This window comes from Taudactylus pleione, unplaced genomic scaffold (genome assembly GCF_031769625.1).
Source record: "Taudactylus pleione unplaced genomic scaffold, aTauple2 ptg000533l, whole genome shotgun sequence".
NCBI classification, from domain to species: domain Eukaryota; kingdom Metazoa; phylum Chordata; class Amphibia; order Anura; family Myobatrachidae; genus Taudactylus; species Taudactylus pleione.
The window spans coordinates 5,921,435-5,947,948 of NW_028284935.1; the positions used below are offsets into that span (position 1 = coordinate 5,921,435).

Consider the following 26,514-nt stretch of genomic DNA (forward strand, 5'->3'; position numbering starts at 1 on the left):
AGGACGGTAATTTGAGAGAGTGTTGGGGTCAGAGTTTTGTTTTTTCAGAATAGGAGTAATCACTGCATGCTTGAACAGTGATGGAAAGTTGCCAGTAGAGAGAGAGAGATTACAGATTTTAGTTAGGGTTGGGATAAGCACAGGAGACAGAGCTTTACTGATTTGTGAGGGTAAAGGATCTAGAGTAGAGGTAATAGAGTAGGAGGAAAAGAAGAGAGAAGATACTTCATCTTCGTTTGTGAGATCAAATGAAGAGAATGTGCCAGAGGATACAGGTAGCGAATTGAGCAGGTCACTAGCTGAGGAAGAGCATACCATTTCATTTCGGATCTCATCAATCTTGTCCCTAAAATAGGAAGTAAAATCTTGCGCACGGATAGTAGCAGGTGGTTTGGATGAGGGAGGGGTAAGAAGCAGTTTAAATGTATTAAAAAGTCGCTTGGGGTTAGAGGCTTGAGCAGAGATAAGAGATTGGAAATATGTTTGTTTGGCAGTGTCCAGAGCAGCACGATAAGAGTTGTAGATAGTCTTATATGTGAGGAAGTCAGTTGGAGTATGAGACTTTCGCCACTGACGTTCAACTTTACGTGAGAGTTTTTGTAGATGCCTTGTTAGGTTAGAATGCCACGGTTGACGTCTAACTCTTCGAGGTGTGTGATGGGTAGCTGGAGCTACTTCATCAAGAACTTTTTCTAGAATCTGGTTTAGATGTGATGCCGCAGTCTCAGGAGAAGTGAATGTAGAAATAGGTGAGAGTTGTTGTTGTAGAGAGGTAGATAGTTGTTGAAAGTTAATAGCATCAATATTTCTGTGGGTTTTAGGTTTAGGTTTGGTTAATTTCAAGGACGTTGAAGTAATAGAGGAGAGTGTGCAGGTGATAAGGTTGTGATCTGAGAGAGGGAAAGGAGCATTAGTGAAATCAGAAACTGAGCATAGTCGAGTGAATACAAGATCAAGGCAGTGGCCCCCCGGATGAGTAGCGGAGTCAGTCCATTGGGAGAGGCCAAGAGAGGATGTTAAAGAGAGTAGTCTGGAGGCATGAAGAGATTGTGGACTGTCAATGGGGATATTGAAATCACCCATAACGATGGTGGAGATGTCTGATGATAGGAAGTGAGGGAGCCAGGCAGAAAATTTGTTCCAGAAATTGTTGAGGTGGCCCAGGTGGGCGATAGATAACAGCAACTCGCACAGAGAAAGGGGTGAAAGTCCTGATACATTGTACGTCAAATGATGTAAATGTGAGTGAAGGTACCTGTGGGAGAACTGTGCATGTAACAGATTGGGAGAGTAATATTCCTACCCCACCTCCTTTACAATCACCAGGCCTGGAGGTGTGTGAGAAGTGTAGGTTACCATGTGAAAGTGCAGCAGGGGAGACAGTGTCTGATTGTGTGAGCCATGTTTCTGTTATTGCCAGAAGGTTGAGGTTAGTTGAAATAAAGAGGTCATGTATGGATGTTAGCTTATTACAGACAGAGCGTGCATTCCATAAGGCACATTTTAGAGACTTGGAGGGTGAAGGGAGGCACGCAATGTTTATGAGGTTAGCTGGATTTATAGCTCGTTGTGGGTGTGGCATGTGTGTTGGGCCTGGATTTGGTGATATGTCACCAGCTAATAGAAGCAGAAGGAGAGAGATATAGATATATTGTTGGGATTTGTATGATAGATTTGTATGACGACAGGTTGTGGATGTCATTGTCAATGTGTTTAGATAATTTAAAAGCTCATGTGTGTTTGTAAAAGAGAAGATTAATGAGGTAGCAATATGTCCATAAGGATGAGCTTCAGGGAGAGTAAAGGATGTAGTAGCCTTAGAGATGATTCCATGTAGTGAGATTAGAAATAGAAGTTTGTGAAGCATTTTTGTTCCTAATATAAAAAACACAAAGTTAATTAATGGTTTTGTAATTACCTGGTAATAGATGTTGTTCAATGTTTTTCAACTGGTTTTTTAACTGTTCAGAAAGCACACTTGATTTTAACCACACTTAGGCCCTGATTCAGAGCCGCTCGTAAGCGGCCACTCGTTCGTTCTGACCGATGTTCGCACATCTGCGCATGCGTACAGATTTTAATACGCATGCGCGAACCAGTCAGTGCGGCCGAAAATCGTTTGTTCGCTATATAGCGAGTGCCTGCTATTTTGAGTGACAGAATGAGGCGTATGTGGGTGGTAACAGGGGAAGGTGCTTGAAAACGGGGGTGTGGAATTCAAACGCAGGCGTGCTTAAAGGTCAAAACGGGCGTTTTAAGGGAGTGCATAATTAATACAGCAGCGTCATTGACCACGTCACTTGTTTTTTTTTTACTCAGAACTGCTCGCAAAATAGCGGTTGAAAAAACCAGCCACAAGAATAGCGAGCAGTTCATACGCTGTTCGATGTACTCGATTAATCTAATAAATAGCGGACATGACGTATGGTGCGAGCGGCAAGGGGGCGTATTTTTCAAAATTACAACCGCAAGTTTTGCTTGCTCGTTCAGACTTAGAGGCGTGAACAGACCGCAATTAGCGAACGGTTCATTTGAATAGCCACCCCTTGTTTTAGAACGAATGACCGCCAATAGCGAGCGGCTCTGAATGAGGGCCTTAATGCATAACCACATCAAGCTGCTATCCTCAGCAAGCTGCCCTAAGACTGAATGTTAAGAAATAGTATGGCTGATTAAGACACTGGCCGCATCTGAGCCAATTGGTCAGTTGATTGAAATGCAAATAAGTTTAAGTAATCAGGCAGAATGACACTATAAACTATCTTCAGTGATCCCCATCCAAACACAGGTAAAGACTATTGCTAGCAAGTCATAAAAGATTCCCATACATTTAAAAAAAAAAAAAACAATTACAAACATGTACAAAATTATACACATGCTTTAAATACCCAGCTAATTTTGCATTAGTCTGTATAGAGTGTAATAGATGTGTATTATGATCATGTACAGTAGTCAGGTCATGCTGGGGGTGTAGTGTCCTATGTCTGTATAGAGTGTAATAGATGTATTATAGTAATTTACAGTGGTCAGGTTATGTTGGGTGTGTAGTGTCCTATGTCAGTATAGAGGCCCTGATTCAGAGCCGGACGCTCTGACAGAGCACTCGCTCTGAATCAGGGCCGTCCTTCTGAATTTTTAGAGCGGCTTCCTGGCCGCTCGTGTAGCTGTGGGTGACCACCCATAGCTATAGTGAGCGGCCAGGAAGATGGTTGCGATGGTCAAGACCATCGCGACCATCGGCTTGCGACGAGACCCTTGTGATAGGGTCTCGTTTGCCGCAAGCCAAGGAGTACTTTTGGCTCTATCAGAGCCGAAAGCACTTCCACTGACATCACTTGTGATGTCAGTGGGGCCGGCCCCAGACGGTAGGCGTTCCCATGGGAACGCCTCCGTCTGACCTCCCACACCCCCGGCACGCCCACCAAAGGGGGCATGCTGTCACTCACCATCGACAGCATGCCCCCTTTGTAACGAGACCCATAGCGAAGGCTTGCCCGTCGCTATCCGGGTCTCGCGCATGCGCACGGCGGAGCTGGGTCTGTCGTGCGCATGCGCACTGGGCCAACATCGACCCACTTGCGAGCGCTCAGCGCTCACGAGCAGGTCTGAATTAGGCCCTCAGTGTCATAGAATTGTATTATGATCATGTCCAGTGGTCAGGTGTTGGTTTTTGTTCTTTAATATGGTAAATAATCAAATGACCACAGGGTTTGATGGTAATTTGTTTGTTTTCAATGAGGTTTATAGATTTGTACATATAACTTTAAATATAAAAAGTAATTTTCATAAAACATTCATTGTACAGTATAAGGAGAAATGTAAGCTAGTGTAATAAACAGTATTTCTGTACATCTTTCTCACTTAGGCAAATTGATTAGTTTGTTGCCAAATGGGGATACTGTAAGTGATTGCAAGTCTGATAGCACAATGGGGATTGTTCTTCATTAAACAAATAATATATGTTGCATAATATGCTGTATTCTGTTTACCTACGACTGAAAATAGTTTATATTTTAAACATCTTTTCCCAGTGAAAGTTAGTGGCAAAATGTGGAAAAGGACTTGTTATGATGACTGTACGGTAGATTTCGGCATTTTATTCATTTCACAAATAGTGTCTGTGCATATTATTGCTGTATTGTAACTCCTGAGTTTTTGACAGCAGAATGCGCAATTTATAAATACCGGTTTTGTTTGTTGAGGGAGATTAAAATGTTGGCTGTTGGCTTTTGACCCTTTATTAAAACAACCCTGCTCACCCTGGCTACATGCTCTAATTGCGTTTGAGACCACATGGAGTAAGCGGTGATAGCGTACTAGGGAGCTCATTCAGACCCGCTCGCTAGCAAGCGGCTGCTCGTTGCAGACGATGTTCACTAATGTGCGCATGCATGTGTAGTTCGCAGTGCGCATGCGCAAAATAGTACGAGCGATCGGAATGTTCTCGCTCGCCCTGCCAGGACAGCCCAGTGGAGTGAGTGACAGGAGAGGCCGTTTGTGGGTGGTAACAGGGGCAGGCCAGTAGTAACGGGGGAGTGGAGTTGCGGACGCAGGCGTGCCAGAGTGTTTTCACACCGTTTCTGAGGCGTGCATAATTAACAGGCAGCGACATAGTACACGTCACCTGGTTGTTTTTTTACACTGAAGTGCTCGCAGTGCTTGTGGTACGGTACAGTCAGCCGCAACCGCTGCGGTCAGATTCGATGGAACCCGATGTACCGATGGTTGTATATACTTCCTGGAGATGACGTACGCAAGTGGGCGGCTTAAGACAGGCTGGTGGGCGTCTATAAACACAAAGTGATCGCTCGCCCCGACATAGTGGGCGTGCTTAAGCCTTGACGTGACTTAGCTGAATTGCCATACGCTGGGAGCAAGTGGCCGCATCTTGCGAGCAGATCTGAATGAGCTCCTAGGTGACATAACTGTTGGGGTTAATATGGCTATCAATATGAAATGCAAGTGGATGTGCTGGGAATAGTAGTACTCCAGACAGAAAGTTAAACCAGGGTATAATGCACTGTGGCCAAGGTACATGTGGTGGTGGGTTGGGTACGGGATGCCAGCGCACGGGATTCCGGAGGTCAGAATCCTAACCCTTCCCCAATCCCTAACCCTTCCTTCCTGGTGCCTAAACCTAACCTACCCGCACCCTAAACCTAACCCGCCCCCCTTATTGTCTAAGCCTCCCCCTAGTGCCTAACCCTCCCCCTAACCCAGTACTTACCATCGGGATGGCGCCGCTGGGATTCTGACCGGATTCCGGCACCGGCATTCTAAGCGTCGACATCCAGACTGTCGGTATTGTGACTGGATTCTGTGGTGGTGGATGGGAAACACAGCTGTTGGTGCTGGTGGTGGTTAGTTCACACGTTGTACAGCTTTACCAGTTCTTAGATATATTGTCAGGTAGAACAATGTGTAGGTGAATCAAAAGCGTTCAGTTTAAACTAACCATCTGAAATGACACGAGAAGATCATACAACTTATCCAGTTGTAACATAACAAGTATAACTAGTACAGAGGGCCTGATTCAGAGCCGGACGCTATTTGCGGACGGTCGTTCTGAAAAAGAGGCCGGATATTTAAATAGAGCGCTCGCTCTTTGCGGTCTGTTGACGCCTCTATGTCTGAACGAGCGAACTAAACATGCGCTCGCTATTTTGTAAAGACGCCCCCTGGCCGCTCGCATCATACGTCATCTCCGCTATTTATTTGATTAATCGAGTACATCGAAAGGCGTATGAACTGCTCGCAGTGCTTGTGGTAGCATTTTCCTACCGCAATCATGCGAGCAGTTCAGGCTAAAAGACAACCAAGTGACGTGATTGATGACGCTGCTTTGTTAATTATGCACACCCTTAAAACGCCCGTTTTGACCGTTTGGCACGCCTGCGTTCGGATCTCCACTCCCCGTTTTCAAGCACCTTCCCCTGTTACCACCCACAAACGCCTCATCCTGTCATTCAAATTAGCAGGCATTCGCTATTTTGCGAGCACACGATTTTCGACCACACTGACTGGTTGGCGCATGCGCATTACGACCCATGCGCAGATGTGCGAACATCGCTCGGAGCGAACGAGCGGCCGCTTACGAGCGTCTCTGAATCAGGCCCTGACTTCACTATCTAAAGTTTATACTGCAGTATAAAGTTGATTTGCAATTATAAGTCTCTAAGGCAGTGGTTCCCAAACTGAGGGCCCGATTCAGACCCGGACGCTAAGCCGCGGACGCACGCTATGGGCGATTGTCGCCCTTGTGGGCATGCGTATGCATCGCAGTGCGCGTGCGCGAACCAGTCATTGCGATCGGGAATCGCGCGCTCTTAGCACAAAGACTGAGCTCTACTATGAGTGACAGATAGCGCCGTTTGTGGGTGGTAACGGGAAGGTGCTTGTGAACGGGGGAGTGGTGCTGCGAACATAGGCGGGTCTGGGCGTCAAAACTGCGTTTTATGAATGTGCATAATTAGCATGGAAGCGTCATTGTACACGTCACTTGGTTGTATTTCAGCCTGCAGTGATCGCAGTGTTTGCGGTGGGGTAATGTCTACCTCAAAAGACATGGAGGGCGTCCTTACAGCAGACAGTGCGATCGTGGAATTTGCATACCCGGCCCCTTTTTGGCAGAGGGACAGTGCAGCTTAGCCTAGGAACACTCTCAGGGGTGCCTCAGGTTGGTGGTCCAGCACCAAACCAGACTATTTATGGTCAATGTAAGAGGCAAAAACTTAAACTATTTTTACAAACATAAGCACAACCCTGTCCACCAGCACATACCTGAACTATAAGATGACAGGTCAGCACAATTTACTTTTTTGAAAAAAAAATTCTGAATTTCTCAATAACAAACTTTTGGCTCAGGGGTGCCGTGAAAAATTGTTGATACTCTAGGTGCCGTGATTCTAGAAAGTTTGGGTACCACTGCAGGGTTTATCCCTAGGTCGACCTCGGTGGTGCATAGCTATCCCTGATTAACAAGCAGAGGCATTTAAGGGGCGGTGGGGGGTGACTGGCATTCCAGCAGTGGCAAGGCCAGGGACTGCGTAGACGTACGCAGTTTCCTGGCCTCGCAAGCCGGCCAGTCTGATTAAGCTGAAGCTTACCCAGCTGGCCGGCGGCACGGCACTTAGAGGGGGGATTAGGGTTAGGCACTTGGGGGGGAAGTTAGGGTTAGGCACCCCTAAGGAGGGTTAGGGTTAGGGGGGTTAGGTTAGGTTAGTGGATACTTACCTATCCACGATCGGGATTTCCAGCGCTGTCGGGCTTCCGCTGCGTCGCACTCTGCTCCTGTCGGCCTGCCGGTGACGGGAATCAAACCGCCGGCCAATTCCGCTGAATCACCCCTCATTGTTCAGTTGCGTATCTGTAGCAGCTATCCAATCGCCCTGTTACAGTGTAGTAGTTATAGATCCGGCACTGAGCCAGCAGCAGTCACATGGTATGGTAAATGTCCCCCTCCTGCAAGGAATCAGCTCAGCTCCATCGCCATCTACCACTCTGCAGAGTTCGGCTATTTGCTCCCACCTTCCTCTCTCCCTTTTGAGTCATTTCCTCTAATAAGCAATTGTTGCAGCGCTTAGTAATGCTGCGGCATTGGTGGTGGTTACTTTGATACAGACAATAAGAGATATGAAGCTCTGTCTCTCTCCCTGAGTACACTTTTTATTTTGGGGTGAAAGAAAGGATTTAGGAAATCCCTAGGCTAAGCTTATATATATAGTGAGACTGTCACTGCGGATGGCTTCTGGGTGGAAGGTATGGTACTGGAGTACCTGGTACTTGTAGTGGGTTAACTCAGTGCTCCTGCGTCTCCAGCCCTGGGCACCCTTGGCTGGCTCTGGCTTCTCAAAGCAGCTGTCAGTATCAGGGGGTTGCCTGCTGCCTTCTCAGCTGCTCTCCTCTATGCTGTGCTGTGCTGGAAAGCTAGGGGGCGATCTCCAGCACATTCATTCTGCAGACCTCACAGCCTGTCACCCCTGTCGCTGCTGCTGACCCTCCCTGGAGTGACTCTGTAACAGGCAGAGCCTCCCCTGTCATCCTTCCTCCCCTATCACAGTCCCTGTCATGCTCCAGAGTTTTGATATAAAAACTGTGTTATTATACATGTGTGCCTCCCCAGCCATGGATCTAAAGTGCACGTCACAGCTCTGCAACACTCCTTACGCAGACCAGGAAGCTGGGCCAGGCCCGCTCTCTCAATTGATAGCTCCTCCAGAGTCCCGGCAGTGGACCTGGCTCTGTGTCTGAGCTCTGCTGAGATGAAGGGCGCTCCATGGGACACAGACCTCTCTCACTTAGGTAACTGCCACCACAACGGCCAGGGCCCCTCCTTTTATCAACTTGGTGGCGTCTGGTTTCTTTTCCAACTGCCGCGTGGGGCAGTTCCAGCACTTCCTGCCAGCTACAAACAGCTCCCCCGCAGCTGCAGCAGGCGGAGTAGAAGTGAGGAGCAAACAACACACTACACAAGTCCCATCAGAGCCGGACGCTATTTGCGGACGGTCGTTCAGGAAAAGGGGGTAGCTATTCAAATGAACTGTTGCGGTCTGTTCACGCCTCCATGTCTGAACGAGCGAACAAAACTTGCGGTCGTTTTTTGGATAACTACGCCCCCTGGCCGCTCGCATCCTACGTCATGTCCGCTATTTATTAGATTAATCGAGTACAACGACCAGCGTATGAACTGCTCGCTATTCTTGTGGTTGGTTTTTCCTACCACCATCTTGCGAGCAGTTCTGGCTATAAAATAACCCAGTGACGCGGTCAATGACGCTGCTGTATTAATTATGCACACCCATAAAACGCCTGTTTTGACCTTTAAGCACGCCTCCGTTCTGATCTCCACTCCCCGTTTTCAAGCACCTTCTCCTGTTATCACCCACATACGTCTCCTCCGGTCACTCAAAATAGCAGGCATTCGCTATTTAGCGAACAAACGATTTTCGGCCGCGCTGACTGGTTAGCGCATGCGTATTACAATCCGTATGCATGCGCAGTTGGGCAAACATTGCTCGGAACGAACGAGCGGCCGCTTACGAGCGGCTCTGAATCAGGCCCAGAGTCCCATAGGATCTATAGTCATCCACATTATAAAGCGCACCCCACATATCTAAATGAGCCCCTTCTAAACATGAGGGGATATCGTCTATGAGAATTATATTGTCTACAACTCTTATATATGTGGTTGTTTATTTAGTAAACACATATACTGTATATTCTGACTGAACACTGTACTTTATGCATTAATGGTTTATGTGATACTTGTTGGTATGATATTATTAACATTTTTATTTTACATGTTTTTTGTTTTTATTTTACTATTTTATATATGTACGGGCCGGATTAAGATGATGGACGCAAATCCTGTTGCCACTGCGTCTTGCTGCGCAGCGGCTGTGCGAAGATATGCAAATGTCAAAGCCACTGGTATTTTTATTGAGACGCCCACCGGTCGGCATCGCAGATCTGCCGCTTGTGCACAAAGATGCAACCATCAAACGCACATTCTTCCATTATCGGTCTTCTGAGTTACCCCAAGGACGCGTAGAATGGCCGAGGAGCCATTTTGTCTGCCTATGGGATCGCCGTCTCAAGCTTTAACAGGTCGCAGCGCACCTGCGTTTGATTCGCCACCCTCCCCGTTGTGGCCCACAAGCGGTCCCTGCCTGTCAATCACTTTGCAAATAAACCCTCCCGGTGACCACCTTCGCAAGACCATTGCGGAACATATGCAGTGCGACTCCAACACATGGCGCAATCGCCATTTGCTTCCATCTCTGTATCAGGCCCTATACGTATTTCTCATTTATGTTATTTTTGGTTAATAAATAGACACTTTGTAGAAGACCTCAGTCTAGGGAATATTTACGTAAGTACAGACTGCGGCGTTGTCAGCGCTCGTCCCTTTTTTTGTTGTTGATTTTTTTAACAAGCCCAAAGTTTATCTGAACTGTATTGGATCATTTTCAAGCGTGCCCATTATATCACGCCCACACATATTTCCATACCAGGCCAACTGGCAGAGATCAGCTGCAATGTCACTTTAGGTTTGGCATGAGTTAGAATAAAGAGAGTCGCCGGAGATGCCAGAAGTGTCGGGAAAATGCCGCAGTGACGCTTTAAGAATTTGCTATGAGCAATAAAAATAAAAAAACCACACACCGAAAACAGTGGCCCTAATTCAGATGTGTACGCAATTTACGCAATTGAGCGATTATCGTCCGATTATGCATGCATCACGGTCGCACTGCGCACGTGTCAAGGTACCGTAACGATGCCGTTCATAGTGAGGATTTGTTAGCCAAGGGGGCAGTTATGAGGAGTGGTGGCAAAAACGCGGGCGCGTCGCGACCGTTTTCGGGGCGTGTGCCAGCATACAAATGCAATCCCGCACGCAGATAAAGTGGTTCTGACGTCTCAGTTCGGGCGGCTAGTCTGTGCGACCATAGGGCTACTGAGATGGGCGATTACAGAATGATCTGTGACGCGGCTACGTATGCGCACTCAGGGCCTGCTTCAGCACGGAACGCAAGTCTGCATATGCATGCACCGTCCGCTGCAAAAATATGCTGATGAATGTAATCGCACTGCCGCCGCTGCCCAATATGCAGACGCCCAGCGCTACATAATGCCGCCCCCTCCCTTTACTCACATCCACAATACCACGCTATACTGCGCAAACATCGGTAACATCGAGAACCATAGGACTCATTAGCATAATAGTGGTTGACCAGACCTCACTCAGGATTTGGGCCGCTTCCTGCGTGCATCTAGTACTCAAGCTGCGTCTTCCGACGCAGGGGCTTTATTATGCACGCCCCTGTAACGGCGTTCAAACGCACAGGCACGCCTACGTTTCTCTGACTACACCCCATCACCACCCACAAATGGCCACTTCCTGTCCATCTCTTTATGAGGGGACTGCGTGCTCATTGCGTTCGCTTCCCGATCACAGCGGCTGGTTCGCGCACGGGCACTGCGACTTGTACACATGCGCAGAACGCAATCATCGGCCGGGTGCGTGCGCCTTTGCACTTGCGTTCCTTGCTGAATCAGGCCCTCAGTTGCTTGGATTTGCGATGGCCCCGCTGGGCCTCACAATACATAACCCGGCATCTGCAACATTTGCATATCTCCGCCCAGCAGCTGCGATTGCAATAGCGTACGTTTCTACATCAGGGTCCATAGGGTATCCACAGGATACTTTGGGGTATAGGTGATGACGTCAGGCATCGGGCACCATAGAGTTAAGTTTTCAGCCTACCAGGATGCACTAGGGTCCCCCTCCTATACCCCGCCCCCGAGCCAAGGCATCTCAGTTTCGTTTGGTGCCCGGCCGGAGTTGGGTGCACCTGTTAGAGGGGGGCTAAGAATAAGCCCCTGAAGTTTTCTTCAATGCAGCTGTGGCTGCACATCTGGAAGTACAGCATGGACAGTCAGTGCTGACGTCCATGCTGTCTTCCCTACACCCCCGCCGGTACCAGAACGCCGGTACCGATCCGGGGATGCTGGTAAGCATCTGGGGTCACAGCTAGCGGTGACCCCAGATGTTTGGGACCATGGCCGGATCCAAGGGGGCAGCAGGTAAGCAGCGGGGTACCGCGGTGGGACCCTGCTGAGACATGGTCCAGAGTCCCCAGGCAGGGGGCTCCCTGGGGACTGGCTGCAGCGTGGAGCCAGGTACCTAACCTGCGCTTCCACTATCCCCCTGGGACATTGGACCGCAGCTGAGCGGTAGCGCTGCGGCGTCCCAGGGGTTAATTGCATGCCAGGGGAGCACGCCTTTCCTGTACACAGCCGGTGCCTCCCCCGCTGCACACAGCCCTCTCTGCACTGTGCTGACTGGCCCTGTGGCAGCGCTCCTCCCCCAGGCCGGCCTCCTCTATGCTCCTCGGTGGCCATCTTTTCAAATGCATGGTGAACGCTACTGGAAGTCTGGAGCGGTGGCATCGCGGTCTGGGTCCCCCGGCATACCTCTCCTCCGTTGGGTTCAGGTCTGTGTATGCAGCGCTGTGTCCTACCAGGCTCCGTGTCTGCATAGTTGAGTATCAGCGCTGATAGTGCAGGAATTGATTTTCTTTGCATTGTATTTGACTTCTGCTAGCGCTGCTGCCTGTACTTTCATTTTCTACAGTCAGCCATTTCACTGTCCATGATCTTTTTCTGCTAAAGCCCTTGCGGTGCGGTGATTGCAGGCTGGTCTCACACTATACTAACAAGTAACAGTGAGAGGGGTCACATACTTACCATCATGTCTGAGAGTGACTTTCCTCTCCAGCTTCTGTGTACTACGTGCAAGGTACCAATAGCGGAGGTAGTCGGTAGTGTTACTTATTGGCGCGGCCAATTACTGTCACGGCCCTGGTACAGGAGCCGCCCTGGGCTTGTTTCACCAAAGCGCTTACAACCCTCGTGGGCCAGTTAGCTCCACAGCCTGCGTTCTCACAGATGAGATTGTCCCAGCAGTCAGTGGTGTCGTCACCCATGCAGGGTTTCCCGAGACAATTGATGGTACCACACAGTCTCCCTATTTCCCCTCCCCAAGTCTCTCAGGAGCCTGCGTGGGTTAATTCTCTGACAAGTTCTGTACAGCACTTGTCGGACGTGTTACAAGGGGAGTCTGTGTCGAGGCCACATAAGCGGCCGGTGGCATCTCTGTCCGCTCCTTATGAGGATGACGACGTGACGTCTGATGATGGGGAGATTCTGGATCTTTCAGACCAGGAACCTCTCCGTACTAAAGAGTCGGACGCTAGGTCCAAGGTTTATATTCCTGGACTTATTCGGGCAGTCCGCACAGCTTTAGTGATTGAGGATGAAAATCCTCCGGTGTCCAAATCTAAATATGCCTTTTTTAAGGATATTAAGGGTGACGCCACAGTGTTTCCTCTTTCGGGTCAGTTAGTGGACCATTTAGAGGAGGCGTGGAAACATCCGGGCAAACGGTATCAGCCTCAGAGACGCTTGGCGGTGGCTTATCCGTTTGCGGATAATTATTTTTCTAAGTGGGAATCCCCTCCACAGGTGGATTCTCATGTGACACGCCTAGTCCGAAGTGCCACATTGCCCATGCCCTCCATGTCTTCCTTGAAGGATGCTACGGACCGTAAGGTGGAGATCTGCCTAAAGTCCGTTTATTCCCTTGCGGGGTGGGGGCAGCTAGGCCGGCTATGGCTATTTGTTGGGTAGCCAGAGCTATGGAGCGCTGGGCTGATAGTTTGGAGGCGTCTTTCGATTCCGACTGTTCGGCTGAACAGACCGAGTTGATAGGCAATCTCCGGGACTCGGCCACTTATATTAATGAAGCGGTCTTGTATATCAGTACCCTGGCGTCTCGGATTTCTTCGGCAGCTGTAGCTGCTCGTCGCACCTTATGGTTGCGATCTTGGAAGGCGGACGCTGATTCCAAGAAGGGCTTGGAAGCTTTGCCTTTTAATGGAGAAGTCCTCTTTGGTACGGATCTGGACAAAATGGTAGCCACGCTGGCGGTTGCCAAATCGGCATGTCTTCCGTCTGCTGCGGTTCCTTCCGGTTCAGATACGTCGTCCTTTCGGCCTTACAGGGCCCAGGGTAGGCCTAAGACGCAGTCTTTTCCCAGACAGGCTGGCCCCAAAAAATCGGCCAAGCCCCGGAAACAGGCCGTCAGGCCCCTAAGCTCGATGACAAGCCTGCGGCCTGATGGTCCGGGCCTCCCTTTGGGGGATCCCAAAGTGGGAGGCCGCCTGCTGCAGTTCGCCCAGTGTTGGTCGGTGACCACGACAGACACTTGGGTTCTCGAGGTGGTTTCTCACGGGTACGCCCTCTCCTTTCGGCACAGGCCCCCGTCTCGATTCTTCATCACGGGTCTTCCATCAGACCGGAACAAAGCCATGGAACTGCGGAAGGTTTTGCACACTATGCTCCAGGCTGGAGTTATAGTGCTTGTTCCATTCTCCCAGAGGGGCTAGAGTTTCTATTCCAATCTGTTTTTGGTGCAGAAACCCAGTGGGTCGTATCGTCCGATCCTCAACCTCAAAGCACTCAACAAGTCTTTGCGGGTGCCGAGGTTTCGGATGGAGACCCTACGGTCCATCATTCTGGTGCTGGAACCTGGGGATTACATGGTGTCGTTGGACATACAGGACGCTTACCTACATGTCCCTATTCTTTTACGCCATCAACAATTCCTCAGGTTTGCAATCTGCAATGACCACTTTTGGGCGTTACCTTTTGGGCTGGCGGCAAGACCACGTGTCTTCACCAAGGTGATGGCGGTCATGGCGGCCTCCCTGCGGCTGCAGGGAGTCCGCATGTTACCGTACTTGGACGACCTTCTGTTGGTGGCAGGATCTCCAGAGCTCCTTCTCCGCCACTTGGACCTGACCATTGCGGTACTGCAATGGCACAGCTGGTTGATAAACTGACAGAAGTCCACCCTGATCCCGTCTCAGAGGGTTCTGCACCTCAGAGCCTTATTGGACTCCGGACAGCAAAGGATCTTTGTGACGGGGGAAAAGATCTCTGCCTTGCAGTTGAGGGTGCGCAGTTGTCTGCAGAATCGCCGTGTGTCTCTGCACTCGGCGATGAGGTTACTGGGCTCCATGGTGTCAGTATTCGACATGGTGGAATATGCCCAGTTTCACTCCAGACCTCTGCAGCAATTGATCCTGTCCAAATGGAATGGACTGCCTCAGAGTCTAAAATCCCAGACGACGGTGCTCACTCCGGAGGTTCGCCTGTCTCTAGCCTGGTGGTTGCAGACGACCCATCTCAACAAGGGTCGTCCGTTCTGGGTGGCGAATTGGGTCCTGTTGACAATGGACACCAGTCTTCGGGGCTGGGGAGCAGTCACAGGTCCACACTTGTTCCAGGGCAGGTGGACTCGGGCGGAAGCGGAGCTTCCAATAAACATCTTGGAGCTCCGCGCGGTTTTCAATGCTCTCCAGCAGGCACATCGGGTTCTCCAAGGTCACCCAGTGCAGGTCCAGTCGGGCAACGCTACCACCGTGGCCTATATAAATCGGCAAGGAGGAACCCGAAGTCGGGCGGCTCTCGTAGAGGTGTCCCGAATCCTAGTTTGGGCGGAGCGCAATCTCCCAGCCATATCAGCAGTCTTCATCCCGGGAGTCCTAAACTGGGAGGCGGACTTTCTCAGTCGCCAGGACGTTCATCCGGGGGAATGGTCTCTGCACCAGGACGTCTTTCAACTTCTGGTGGACAGGTGGGGTCTTCCAGAGATCGACCTCATGGCGTCACGGCACAACAACAAGTTGCCGGTGTACGGGTCTCGCACAAGAGACGAAAAGGCGTCTCTGGTGGATGCTCTGTCCGTCCAGTGGACGTTCCGGTTTGCTTATCTGTTTCCTCTGCTTTCCCTTCTTCCACGGGTAATCCGGAAATTCAAACAGGAAGGAGGGACGCTCCTGTTGATAGCTCCCGTGTGGCCCCGGAGGCACTGGTTCTCAGACCTCCAGGGACTGTCCGTGGACATTCCTGTGGTTGCCGTTACGACCGGACCTCCTGTCACAGGGTCCTTGTCTTCACCTGGACCTGACTCGGCTGTCTTTGACGGCGTGGCTGTTGAGACAGCCATGTTAAGGTCCAGGGGGTTTTCCAGCTCTGTAGTGCAAACAATGCTAAGCGCTCGGAAACCATCCTCTGCAAGGATATACCATCGAGTGTGGCATACGTTCTTCCAGTGGTGTCGACCGAGAGGTTATGCCCCTCAGGAGTTCCGTCTGTCTAGAGTGTTAGCTTTCCTACAGGCGGGACTGGACCATGGGCTTCGCCTTGCGTCTCTGAAGGTGCAGGTGTCTGCCCTGTCCATCTGGTTCCATCATAGGATTGCTGCAATCCCTGATGTGCGCACCTTTATGCAAGGTGTTCTTAGAATTCAGCCACCCTTTGTTCCACCGGTGGCGCCTTGGGATTTAGCCGTGGTCCTGAGGGCTCTCCAGGGACCGCCGTTTGAACCACTGGGCTCAGTGGACCTCAAATGGCTGACAACTAAAACAATTTTCCTTCTGGCCATTGCTTCGGCCAGACGTGTTTCTGACTTAGGGGCTCTCTCCTGTAGACCCCCTTTTCTGATTTTTCATAGGAACAGGGCGGTGCTGCGCACTCGTCCTGGTTTCCTTCCTAAAGTTGTTTCCAGTTTTCACATCAACGAGGAAATCGTTGTGCCGGCTTTTAACTCACCTGATCTTTCAGTGGGTGAGGCCACTTTGGATGTTGTGCGGGCCTTAAGGATTTATGTTGACCGCACTTCTTCGTTTAGGAAGTCGGACGCCTTGTTTGTCCTCTATGGCTTCCGTAAAAAGGGTTGGCCTGCTTCAAAGCAGACTTTGGCAGGCTGGATTCGTATGGCCATTTCAGAAGCTTATCTTCATGAAGGCCTTCCGGTTCCTTCCTCTGTGAGGGCTCATTCCACTAGGTCTGTGGGTCCTTCGTGGGCTGCTCGACGTGGTGCCTCTGCAGTCCAGATCTGCAAGGCTGCCACATGGTCCTCGGTCCATACCTTTGTGAGGTATTACGCGTTTGACACCTTTGCCTCTCAGGATGCTTCCTTCGGGCGACGGATTCTCCTTTCAGCACAGGAGCGTCCCCACCCTTAAAGGATACTGCTTTGGGACATCCCCAAGGTATCCTGTGGATATCCTATGGACCCTGATGTAGAAAATATGAGATATGGTAAGAACTTACCTTTGTTATCTCTATTTCTACGAAGTCCATAGTGTTCCACAGGACTCCCCCGCACCTGTGCTGCAGATGGGCTTTGCTCTGGTCACCGTTTTTTCCATCTCCCTCTGGTGAGAATGTGATTCTTGTGTGTGTCCAGATCTTTTTTCTCTCTCTTCCTTCTCCTCCTCCGGCCTATGGCTTGGTACGTAACTGAGATGCCTTGGTTCGGGGGCGGGGTATAGGAGGGGCACCCTAGTGCATCCTGGGAGGCTGAAAACTTAACTCTGTGGTGCCCGATGCCTGACGTCATCACCTATAGCCCAAGGTATCCTGTGGAACCCTATGGACTTCGTAAAAATAGAGATAACAAAGGTAAGTTCTTACCATATCTCATATTATCTCATGCCCCGTTATATACAAATAAGGTCTGATTCAGGGGTGGACGCTATTGCGGGCTCGGTTGAGGCTTTTTGTGGAGTTGCAGCGTCGATAATATGTAAAAGCTAGTTACAGCCTTATCCTTGTGCGCTAGTGATAATATGTGAAAGCTAGTTACAGCTTTATCCTTGTACGCTGGAGTGTGCAAGCCCTGAGTCGCCCACTTTCAATGCCCATGGACAGTGCAAATCTGACGGTGGTTCCAAACACTCCACCATCGCATTCACCATCGCATTCAACACCGGCACTTGCCCCAGCCTATATCAGAAAGACTGATTTGTAGTGGGCGGTCCTGCAAGGTATTGGGGTGTGGCTAGCCAGACGCTGACAGCGACTGCATTTAAAGATGCAGTATCGCTGACACAGAGCATGTTCAGATGGCGAAATTGCACCTGTTGTAGGGTTGGTGCGATCTACGATGTTGCGACCAATGGTGCATCTAAGAACACGTCAAGACGGAATAATACTGCTGCCAGTGGGCGGAAAGAGACGCACCTGTATCTGTGTGCACCTCTGACTCATGTGCATAATGTTAGTTTCGGTATATTTTGTCATAATTCATCGTGTGAAATGTCGATATGATTAGAATGTTGACAAAATAATCCTGGTGGTCTAGTGGTGACCTACCTGCATCGCAGTGAGTATCGCTAACCCCTCCCCCTAGTGCCTAACGCTCACCTCCTGTAGCCAAACCCTGCCACTCCGCTACCGCAGCCGAATCCTGACCCTCACCTCCTGTAGCCTAATGCCGGCCATACACGGTGCGACAGGTACCGTGCGACGCGACGGGGGATCTGACGTCCGACGTATCGTGCGGTCCCCACGCATGGTGCAATCTGGTGGCCTATCGCACAACACGCCGGCTCCCCCCTCCTCCTCCCGCATAGGATCGCATGGGATCGCATATCGCATCCCCTGATCAACTGAACCTGCAGTAAGATCAGGGGGTTCGATGTACGACCCCATGGGTGTGTGCCCGGTCTGACATCAGGCCCATACACGGTGTGATATAGCAGCCAAATCGTACCAATCAGTCGGATCGGCTGCTTTATCGCACCGTGTATGGGGGCCTTAACCCTGCCACTCCGCTACCGTAGCCTAATCCTGACCCTCACCTCCCATAGCCTAATCCTGCCCTTTCGCTGCTGCAGCCTAACCCTCACCTCATGTAGCCTAACCCAGACCCTCCCTTCCCATAGCCTAACTCTGACCCTCCCTTCCCGTAGCCTGACCCTGATCCTCATCTCCCGTAGTCTACCCCTGACCCTCATCTCCCGTAGTCTAACCCTGACCCTCATCTCCCGTAGTCTAACCCTGACCCTCAGCTCCCGTAGTTTAACCCTGACCATCATCTCCCATAGTCTAACCCTGCCCCTCTGCAGCCTAACCCTCACCTCCCCAGCCCCCTTAGGGGGAAAAAACTTTTGCAGCACTTCGAAGTGGCACTGCACACTAGGAAGCTCCTAAGCCCGGTGCAAATCAGAGGGCAGAGGAGACTGCTGCTGCTGTCTCCCATTGCAGTCCAGCACACAGCAGCGTGTCTTGGGCTACTGACAGGTAAGAGGGAGGGGGGCGTCATCCGACCCAGGCCCCCACCTGGCCCCTCCAACAAGCCCAGGCCCAGGTAATTAGTACCCACTCCCCCTCTCTCTTGGCACCACTGGGCTTTACTAGAACTATGTGGGCCACATAGCAAGATCTTAAAATTGCCCCCCAGAGGTAAAAAAAAACACGATTATGCTACACAGAGCCCATTCAGGTTATGCCACACAGTTGTACCCCTTATACACATTATACCACGCAATAGTAGTGCTCGTTATACATTATGCCATACAGTAATGCCCCTTACACTACACAGTAATGCCCCTTGCACATTATACCACACAGTAATGCCCTTTACAGATTATGCCACATAGTAGTAGTGCCCCATATAACACATTATACCATGCAGTAGTAGTGCTCCTTATACTGTACATTATGCCATACAGTAATGCCCCTTACACTACACAATAATGTCCCTTACACATTATACCACACAGTAATGCCCTTTACAGATTATGCCACATAGTAGTAGTGCCCCAAATAACACATTATTCCACACAATAGTAGTACCCCTTACACATTATATCCCCCAAAAACTCAGCTCCCCGTGTCCCTCCAGCAGCCTCTCGCCTCTCCCTGTGTGCCATAAGCTGCCAGCAGGTGTGGATTTGGGGCCAGGCCACCAGCTAATTACAGCTTGCGCACCAGCAGACAGTGGCTGACAGCACCAGCGCAATTTGAATCTGGCGCCGATTGTAAGCCAATTGGAGCACGCGGATCAGCAGCCAATCAGGAGCCAGCACTGCTGATTGGCTGCCAGTCTGTGAGCTTTGATTGCCTCATGACCGGCGACGCTGCCTGTCCATGACTGCCTGCCAGTGCGCCAGCTGTAATCAGCTGGCGGGCCGGATCCAAATCCACATTGCTGACACCCGGACCCCCCTCGACGGCCCTGACTGGACCAGCCCACCTTGTGTGCGTGACTGGGTGCAGGGGGAATGGCGGGCCACAGAGGCAGCTTGGGCATCATAGCAGCCGCAACAGTTGCACTCACGGTAGTTACGCCACTGTTTGCATGCATGTTAGCAAACAATGGAATCCTTTTCAGGATCAATGGAATGAGATTATAGGCGAGGATAATTTAAACAAATAAAGGCTGCAGGTGTACTACGTCTTAACAAAGAGACACCAGTTGAGCAATAGAAAAAAAAATTCTATAAGATAAAAATATCATACTTGCTTACCCTCCAGGGAATGCCCGGGAGGCTCCTGAAAATTGAGTGGCGTTCTCGGTCGCCTGGAAAGGTGGGCAAGTCTCCCAGAGACAGGAGCCACCCTGCCGCGGTCCCCCCACTTACTGAGGGAAGTGGACGGCACAGGAGGCTGATGACACGTGGTTTGATCGCATCATCGTGGCTCCGTTTCCCGCTTCACAATGCCCCGCAGTGCTGACCTCCCTACCCGGGGGACGGGGGGGGGGGGGGTGGAAGCCAAGCAGCAAGTATGAAAAATAGACCACGCAAAGGGGGCACGGTCTATTCCCATTGTTCTTTCAAAATGTTGGAAGATATACTTAGAACTACTGAGAACCATCCTGCATGGTTTGGTTGCTGATCCTAGCACAGGACTCTCAAGTCGTCACTGACAACTGGGACCCAGCTACCAACTGACTGTGTAAAGTGAAGCTACGGTTGTGTCCACATATATACCCATTCTCAAATTGCGCCAAATAGTTCCGTTTAGAGCATCACCACGCACTTTGCCACATAGCTGCGCCAATCTGGATCTATTCAGCACCTATCTGGGATGATTGCTGCACTAATTAGCAGCCTCTGTAGTCCCAGCTTGTCTGATACGCAGAGCCTCTCATTGTTTGTCTGCTGAGACTGTGTAGGCTGTTCCGTTCCTGCAGTCTCTGTGTGTTCTCCTGTATCCCGATGAATCATAGCTCCGTCTGTTCCTCAGATCTGGCCCGTCTTCTGTTCCTTGGATTCATCTTTAACCTGGTGCCTTTTTGCTTTTAGGACATTAATTGATTTTGATCTTTATTACCATTAACCAATACAACATGTTCCCCTAGACTCGGCCCGTTACAGGGCCGTAACTAGGAGCGTGCGAGCGGAGCCGTTGCACATGGTGCAGGGCTCTGTAGCCTGCACTGTCATGGCCCCTGCATCTGGCTGGCATGGTTAGCATGGAACAGCAGCCTGCAGCCTGGTTCGTTGCTGCAGTGCCGCCCACAGCGTCCTGAGGATGCTGCGGGCAGTGCTGTATTTCCCAGTGCTGGTGGCCCCCTTGGCGTGGCGTCATGCGTTCAGACAGCAGGGCTGGTACAGGGCGCACTACTGCCCTGTTACGACACTAGCTCCTTTATACTTTTTTGCTGTTCGTTTTTGTGTTGTTTAAGTTCTGTTATTGTACAGCACATTCATAATTTATTTTTTAGCGGCATATTTAGTAGACATATTCTGGTTCTTTTTTCCTGAAAACCGAACACACCCTGACTTTGGGGTTCCAAGTCGAATCGAGTCCCGGACCCGGGTCTGCTGTAAGTTTGGAACTCGGATTTAAAAACTGAATCTTGGGTTTTGGACTCCACGTAAACAGGTCCAAATTACACGATTTTAGTTGTTTTTATCAATTTTAAAGAAAACTAAAACTGAACCAAAACATTTGAGGATGGTTTTGCCAAAACTAAAACACGGAGGTCCCCGCACATCTCTAATATTAAGTAGTGGTCATAAATTGACCCAGGTCCTTTGAGTTCAACCGTTAATAAGCTCTAATTACGTTGTTCTACTAAAGACTACATATAATGAGGTAACTCAAAACCAGTGATGCACAATCCCATATATACTGCCCACACATAAGGCCCTCCAACCTCTATAAGGACCACACATCAGGCCAGATTAGGAGATTCACTTAGTGGCGCCCGCTCCTGTGTCTTTTGCCGGTCGCACGTCTGTGACTTTATGCAAATGCCGCTACAATTTCCTTTCCTGGTGTACCGCCATGCGTCCGAATGTGCAAGGACTGGGACATGCACTTTGAGCGTCTTTAGACATTCAAATACACCAAGTCGATTCAACTTAGCGAGGTTTTGCTTTTTTACATTATTGCCGCTTTAAAGGTGGGGCCGTGCTACATCCCTTGAAGCTCAGACCCTATTACATAACCCCCATACCCATACAGTCCCTCCACTTCCAACTGCAGGTATATTTCCCATAGGTTTTCATGGGGAGTGCTAGACTGTCAGATTTACCAAGCTCTGGAATGCAAAGCTCTCTGGAGATGGTGTTGGCACCAGCCGTTAATGCCATCTTCAGCCCATGGGCAACATAATGCAGAAATTCCATAGGAACGATACCAGGCAACGCCTGCTGCCTAAATTGTCAGTAGAACACTCATGAAACTCAATAACATATTTATGACCTTTTCTCCAGACACACTCGTATTTCATTAATCGCCACATTTATGAGTCTCCACGAATTTTCAGCCAGAAAGTCTAACGTAGAAATGAAATCAATCACTTTTCCTGTGAGTACAAGTAATTACTTATATATGTCATTTTGTTTTGTTTTCGCAGGTATCTTGGAATAACACGCCCATTGACGTATCCTGCACGACAAAATGGCAAACTAATGGCTAAGATGGTGTTTATTGTTTGGCTACTATCTGCCTCCATTACTCTCCCACCGCTGTTTGGATGGGCTCAGAACGTCACTGTGGAGAGGATGTGTCTAATAAGTCAAGACTTTGGGTATACGGTCTACTCAACTGCAGTTGCCTTCTACATTCCAATGACTGTCATGCTCATAATGTATCAGAGGATCTTTATAGCGGCTAAAATTAGTGCAGAGAAGCATAAATTTGTAAACATCCCGAGACTCATCGAACAAGAAGGGATATATTGCTTAGAGGACAAAATCGTTCCTAAAAAGAGCTCCAAAAAGAACAAGGCAGTGGAAGAGTTTGCCACGTTGTCTAAGCTCATACGTCAAGATAGGAAGAACATCTCTATCTTCAAACGAGAACAGAAAGCGGCAAGAACCCTTGGGATAATAGTTGGAGCCTTCACCTTTTGCTGGCTTCCCTTCTTCTTGCTGTCAACCGCCCGGCCTTTCATTTGTGGTATAATGTGTAGCTGCATGCCCCTCAGACTGGAGAGGACACTTCTGTGGTTGGGCTACACCAATTCGCTCATAAATCCTTTGATCTATGCCTTCTTCAACAGGGATTTAAGAACTACGTTTTGGAACTTGTTGAGGTGTAAGTACACAAATATCAATAGGAGGCTGTCGGCCGCTAGTATGCACGAAGCATTAAAGGTTACAGAGAGACATGAGGGCATCTTGTAACGTTCTGCTTTGGTTGTGTTCTATGGACTGTGGGTACCACCTCATGACCTTCTAAAGAAACCTCTGAAATACACACTATCCAGTGCCTATTCCAAGAGACAATGCTTTATCGTGAATTGTGTTTTATTTTTCCAATATATTTATTGCAGTCATTAACAGTGAGTTGTAAATACCCGTGGGATTTCTCAAAAGCAGTATACATAAATACGTGACACTACCTACATTGATGGACTTTGTTATGGAAAATACAGAGACAATTTTACAAATTTAATTGTAAGTAAATGTAACTAACATGCAAAATGCAGTGATTATTACTGAACGTGAAATTTTCTCCAGCTCTTAATTTCAAAGGTAAATAAGAGTAAACTTTTACACAACTCCAAAGCTTCTAACAGACAATCTTCACCAGGTTGTGATAATTTATTACTATTACAATAGTTTGGAATGTACCAACACTTGTATTAAGGTGTCAGACATTTAAAAAAAAAAAAAGAAAAATTACCACCAGTATTGCATTGAAACAAAACGAGAAAGTGTTGCAGCTGTTTACATTTGTACGGTTTTGTGGTATTAAGGAACACACAGTAATGTAAATAGTGGCAGTGTAATGTCATTGTTAGTAGTAAATATAACACTTTTCCTGCATTTCAGTTTTAAAACATAAAATTACCCAATCACCAAAAACTTATATTGGTGTGCTCTTTTTTTCAATTGTCTTTTGCCTTAGGTAAGAAGCATTTGTTACATGTGGCCAACTGTCTGTACATATGAGCTCAATTAAAAAAAAAAGCTTTGCCCACTCGTGTAACATCACATAGTTTGAAATGTATGTTTGGTAAATAAAATAAAATAAAACCAGAAAAAAACAGCCATAAAAGAGGATCACAATATGTCACATGTAATATAAATATATGTGAATATCTATTTTAAAATATATATTTCATTAAATTATATATAATATGTAATATTAAAAAATGGAGAATCTATTTTAAAATATATAATTAATATATATTTAATAAAATTATTTATTAAATGTAATATTACAAACATGGATAATCTATTTTAAAATATATATGTATTATATATTTAATTAAATGAATTAGAAAACTTTTAAAGCTTTGATTTAATTCAGAATTTTTTCTGGTGTTCTGCCATAGTAGTAGGTTGCTAAGGGGGAATCAGGGGAAATCATAGCAATATTGTGACATCCATACAAATTTACCAAATACTAAAGAAAAGTATAATCAAAACAAAACATAACATTTTGTTTTCTAATGAAAAAAAATAAAACATAAGTTATATTTAAAGTCATATTTAAAATATATATATGAAAAATAGTTTTAAAAATGGCTGCATGGTACCAATGTCTATTATTTCGGGGGAGTACTAAACATATATGAGTAAAGTTCTTTGTTTCTTTAGTAGAGCACCAATTGAAATACAAATACCTTCAGTGTAACAGTTTGAACTATTTTTTTTCTATGACAACGATGGAGGTGTTACTTAAAACCAACGCGTTTCACAGATTCAAGCAACACAGTACTGACAATGTCTCAATCATGCATTGGATAATAATGCGGTCATAATGGTTTTTGTAAATCAAAATCATACAGATATTTTAATTCTTCACTGTATCACAAGCAGATCATGGCGAGGAAAATATTGTGTATACATTTGCCAATAAAGAAGAAATGAAAATGCAGTTTTGGTGAATTTTAGTGAGTTAAAATAAATAAGGTTATATGTAATGGGAGTTTGTCGTTCATCTGACCCATCGGGGACCTTTATGGCTGACAGTGAGTGCCTTCTTTTCTGTTAATCAACGTCCACTTATTTTTTAAAAAGTGGTTACAGTACATTGCAGAACCCAGGGATTGGTGGCATATGCAGAGAACAGTGCCTATACAAAAAGAAACACTTTTTCCCCTAATTTTATTTTAATTCAAACGTCACCTTCCTGCCCCTATTTTCCACCTACTTCACTCCCTATAGACTAGGAAGTTCTAAATCAGTGAACTGTCCTCTTCCTGCCAGAAGAAGTACAGCAGAGGGGTGTACTATTTACTAACACATCATCATTAGGGGTTTCTGATATACATAATTACTATTGCTAAACATTAATTGAACTGTGTAGTGAAAAAACAGCTGCTACAGGGCGTTGAGTTGGGGGGAGTTGCTAGCCCCATTTGGCAAAGTATGATGTCATTTTTGCTTCGGGTCCCATAAATATTTAGTTATGCCCCTGGTCAAAGTGATAGTGGTGACTGTTAGTTACACTGGTATCTTTAATTATTTCAGTCATTTTAAACAGTCTGTAGTGTTAATGATTTTAGGGGTCTGTCCCTCCGTCTTAACAGTTTGCACCTTTGCTACGACAGCCGCAATGTTGCCATGTGCGCTCACACCAAAAACTGGCGCACGTGGCAAAAGGAGGGATGGCAACCTAGAGGACCTCAGAGGTGTGAATGCGCCAAATACTAGTGACCCGCCCACGTGGCCAAGATGCGGACTGTGGCATTTAAATAGTTAACCCTCAAGCTGCAGCGCCATTTACTAATGAACTAATGGCACTAAGTGCCAATTTCAAACAAATTACGGAATGCCAGGACAGGTGTATATAAATACAAGATATATAATAAACAGTCCTGCGCCCCAATATAGAAACACATACATATATCAAATGTTTAAAAGTGTATAAAAAGCATTTTACTGGAAAGCCCGGCAGCTGTTCTGCAGTACCTGGGTGTGTAAAGCCTGGCAGCTGTTCTGCAGTACCTGGGTGTGTAAAGCCTGGCAGCTGTTCTGCAGTACCTTGGTGTGTAAAGCCCGGCAGCTGTTCTGCAGTACTTTGGTGTGTAAAGCCCGGCAGCTGTTCTGCAGTACCTGGGTGTGTAAAGCCCGGCAGCTGTTCTGCAGTACCTGGTTGTGTAAAACCCGGCAGCTGTTCTGCAGTACCTGGGTGTGTAAAGCCCGGCAGCTGTTCTGCAGTACCTGGGTGTGTAAAGCCCGGCAGCTGTTCTGCAGTACCTTGGTGTGTAAAGCCCGGCAGCTGTTCTGCAGTACCTGGGTGTGTAAAGCCCGGCAGCTGTTCTGCAGTACCTGGGTGTGTTAAGCCCGGCAGCTGTTCTGCAATACCTTGGTGTGTAAAGCCCGGCAGCTGTTCTGCAGTACCTGGGTGTGTAAAGCCCGGCAGCTGTTCTGCAGTACCTTGGTGTGTAAAGCCCGGCAGCTGTTCTGCAGTACCTGGGTGTGTAAAGCCCGGCAGCTGTTCTGCAGTACCTGGGTTTGTAAAGCCCGGCAGCTGTTCTGCAGTACCTGGGTGTGTAAAGCCCGGCAGCTGTTCTGCAGTACCTGGGTGTGTAAAGCCTGGCAGCTGTTCTGCAGTACCTGGGTTTGTAAAGCCCGGCAGCTGTTCTGCTGTACCTGGCTATGTAAAGGCCGGCAGCTGTTCTGCAGTACCTTGGTGTGTAAAGCCCGGCAGCTGCAGTACCTGGGTGTGTAAAGCCCGGTGGAT

At 48.3% G+C, this 26,514-nt stretch overlaps 1 protein-coding gene across 1 annotated transcript in view; it reads left to right on the forward strand.

Annotated features, from left to right (window-relative positions):
• Nucleotides 1-24,696, forward strand: part of LOC148501143 (5-hydroxytryptamine receptor 7) — a 107,732-nt gene extending 83,036 nt beyond the window's left edge. Inside the window, exon 3 of the mRNA XM_088450896.1 lies at nucleotides 22,229-24,696. Coding sequence (XP_088307022.1) covers nucleotides 22,229-23,000 — 772 coding nt within the window. The 3' untranslated portion in view covers nucleotides 23,001-24,696. The remainder of the gene's footprint in view (nucleotides 1-22,228) is intronic.
• The last annotated feature ends 1,818 nt before the right edge of the window (nucleotides 24,697-26,514 follow it).